Source organism: Penaeus monodon, chromosome 23, assembly GCF_015228065.2.
Source record: "Penaeus monodon isolate SGIC_2016 chromosome 23, NSTDA_Pmon_1, whole genome shotgun sequence".
Taxonomy (NCBI): Eukaryota; Metazoa; Arthropoda; class Malacostraca; order Decapoda; family Penaeidae; genus Penaeus; species Penaeus monodon.
Genome location: NC_051408.1, coordinates 41,424,481 through 41,425,219, shown reverse-complemented (window position 1 = coordinate 41,425,219; position 739 = coordinate 41,424,481). Strand labels below are relative to the sequence as shown.

Sequence of the window (739 nt, the reverse complement as noted above, 5' to 3'; positions counted from 1 at the left end):
TCCTAACTAACCTCAAATATCCTCTATACATACCTCCCATCTAATCTATATACAACCTCCTCTATCTCTCCCTCTATAATCTCTCCTTATAACTCCAACATATCCTCATCTAAAGCCTAAAAAATACAATTCTCTCTCCCTGCCCCTTCATTCTACCCTCCCTCTAGTTTCAATCTCTATCCTCACTTTATTACCTCTTCCCTCCATCATGTCACCTCTCTGACACTCTTCTCTTACCATCCACATCCACTTGCATCTCCATCCTGATAAATGCCCATCAAGTTTTCTACTCCTACCTGTAATTTCCCATCCCTTCATATAAATCTTCTAAATTCATTCAATAACTCACTCCATAAAATCCCCGCCTTCCCACTCCCACCTCCTCGGGACACAACTAATAGGTTATCACAAAAAAAAAAAAACAGTAAGGTGCCAGATGTGTGAATTTCAAGAAGCCAGTTCTCTTTTAAATAATAGACGTCACGGTTCCCTACTCATCGTTCGGATGAGGACGTCATCGCCTTTTCACTTTAGACCGTGACGTCACAAAGAACACGCTTGTCATCATGGGTTATGTTTTATGAATGATATTAATTCTAAGGCGATTTTTGTATATATTGTGTTATATTTTCTGGTGATAAGAGTTGCTATGACGATATTCTAAGAGTAGATTTTCTTTATCTTATATTGAACTTTCAGATATCCTGCCGTGTTAGTTGCATAAATACGTTCGGTGTTA

General features: G+C 38.4%; 1 protein-coding gene across 1 annotated transcript in view; it reads right to left on the bottom strand.

The window, feature by feature from the left end:
• The window catches only part of LOC119588312 (junctophilin-1-like), a gene marked incomplete in the record, with an annotated part of 23,032 nt that extends 22,770 nt beyond the window's left edge, over positions 1 to 262 (bottom strand). The window contains 1 exon segment of the mRNA XM_037937003.1: positions 238 to 262. Within this exon segment, the coding sequence (XP_037792931.1) occupies positions 238 to 262 (25 nt within the window).
• Positions 263 to 739: the final 477 nt, after the last annotated feature.